This window comes from Lygodium microphyllum, chromosome 7, assembly GCF_053477565.2.
Source record: "Lygodium microphyllum isolate KBCC chromosome 7, Lygodium_microphyllum_v1.1.10, whole genome shotgun sequence".
In the NCBI taxonomy this organism is placed as follows: domain Eukaryota; kingdom Viridiplantae; phylum Streptophyta; class Polypodiopsida; order Schizaeales; family Lygodiaceae; genus Lygodium; species Lygodium microphyllum.
Genome location: NC_141141.1, coordinates 42,344,104 through 42,346,014, shown reverse-complemented (window position 1 = coordinate 42,346,014; position 1,911 = coordinate 42,344,104). Strand labels below are relative to the sequence as shown.

Below are 1,911 nucleotides of genomic sequence, written 5' to 3'. Positions count from 1 at the left end.
CATGGTTCTACGCCAAGAGATTCGTCAAAGGTAATGAGTGCATTGCATAGACCAAAAGCAATTATATGGTACACAAAGGTACTAAAGACTATATTGAATCTTATTTTCAAGTTATCCTCCTCAACTAGGCCATCAGATTATAGCCCACAAAGCAATCCATGAAGGAGTACATTTTTTTCCCTACAAACTAATCTAAAATCTAGTCAATAAAGGGCAAAGGGTAGCAGTCCTTTACTATCTACTTGTTCAACTCCTTAAAATGTATGCATATGTGGATTTAATTGTTCTTATTCTTCCCTATCACTATTGGTGAGTAGCACCGTTCAATGTTCTCAATAGAAAAGATCATACATGTCTTAATTACACGCATCAATTCCTCAAAACGAGACTCCCTCAACTCAAAAAGCATTTGCCTAGCCTTCTACTTTACTGGCTTACTGCCTTCTTTCAACGGGATCATGTGCATATCAATAGTAGAGAGAATACCCTTCAATTCATTATAGCGCCATTTTGAATATATCCCTAAACTCACATAGAAATGATACATAGTTTGCATGCTTATCATCACATAATATAGTACCAATTTTGATCAGATGGGGATCATTAGGAGTCCCAAGATCCCACTCTATTACATTGACACTGTGTATCTGATCATTTCCTCCCATTGGCTCATTCAAGCACACTTGAGATAGACCTCCTCCATTGTGGAATCCTCATCAAACTCACTAGAGCTCAAAGTTCCAGTGGTGCCCTCAAGTGCCTCTCATTCTGTAGTGGGAGGTGGTGCCCTTTCATTCAATGGGTGTTTAGGGTAAACATCCAAAATCATTCTCCTCCATCCATGTCCAAATATCAAATGACCAACTGAGATGTCTACCAAATAATCAGAGTGTAATATCCACAGTTGTCCCAGATGCAATTGATAGCTTGGCCTCCCAACAAATCTGATAACAATATGTGCTACTATTACATGTACTGAGACATTATTCCTTTTGGTTGTCTTAAACTATCATTGACCATTTTTAGGATAGTTGTAACTGTTGAGACTCAAGCTCATTTTTGTTTACCTTAGTGAATAAGGTTAAGTCACACTGACTTAACCATGATTAGATCTAGGTCAGTTGATCCTTTTGTGTGTGGTACATACAGTTGACTTAAGTGTGACTGTGTGTGTATGATGGAGATTGAACTAACAGGGAGCATGTCTGCTGCCCTGGTGCCTATGCCTTTGTCTCCTTCTCTTTTTCTCTGAACTTCAATATGGTATCAGAGCATCTGACAATATTATAGGTATTTGGCTCTTCATACCAACTGGAGTCACCGCATTGTGGGAAAAACCTGTCAACCTGTAAGCTTCATCCTCAGTCTGTGATGCTCTCATGAGCTTGGGTATTCACCATAACAATGCTTTTGCAAAGGTGATCGATGGACGCAGCACCCAGCAAGTCACGTCGCTCCTCGAAGGACCTGCTGTAGTAATCATGCGGCACCTTCTGGAACCGAAAGGAAACCACTCCTGCCCGCCTTAATAGAAGACCTAACTTCTCTTCCATGCTGGGAAGTACATTCTGGTTTTCTTTCGCTTCTGTGTCAGGGGCAAAGGTGTCCATTGCTGCTCCGTTAGAAGAGGACAGATGATGAGAGCAGCTCTCCAGGCGTGCAATCCTTTCCAAGATGCGAAGTTGACGGGATTCGAGCTCCTGCCCCATTTGGGTCCCTAAGCTAGTTGCATGTCTGGACTTCTGTACCGTCGATCTAGTTCAGCTGGACTGGCCAGTAACAGTAAAAACGAAGGAACCTTCAAGAAAGCGTTTATTTTGATATGCCAAAATCAGTGCCCTTTTTGGCCAGTGATTCTCCAGAGAGCACGTGAAGATTATAGAATGTCAGTGATGGAGTTATATCCAGGCA

The 1,911-nt window shown here is 41.6% G+C and overlaps 1 protein-coding gene across 1 annotated transcript; it reads right to left on the bottom strand.

The window, feature by feature from the left end:
• Positions 1-1,361: 1,361 nt before the first annotated feature.
• Positions 1,362-1,709, bottom strand: LOC148033388 (uncharacterized). Its single transcript, XM_087680910.1, has one exon. The coding sequence runs from the start codon at positions 1,707-1,709 to the stop codon at positions 1,362-1,364; it is 348 nt and encodes a 115-aa protein (XP_087537036.1).
• Positions 1,710-1,911: the final 202 nt, after the last annotated feature.

Bases quoted from the DNA above. Each gene is read 5' to 3' on its own strand.
- LOC148033388 (XM_087680910.1), bottom strand. From the start codon at position 1,709: ATGGGGCAGGAGCTCGAATCCCGTCAACTTCGCATCTTGGAAAGGATT.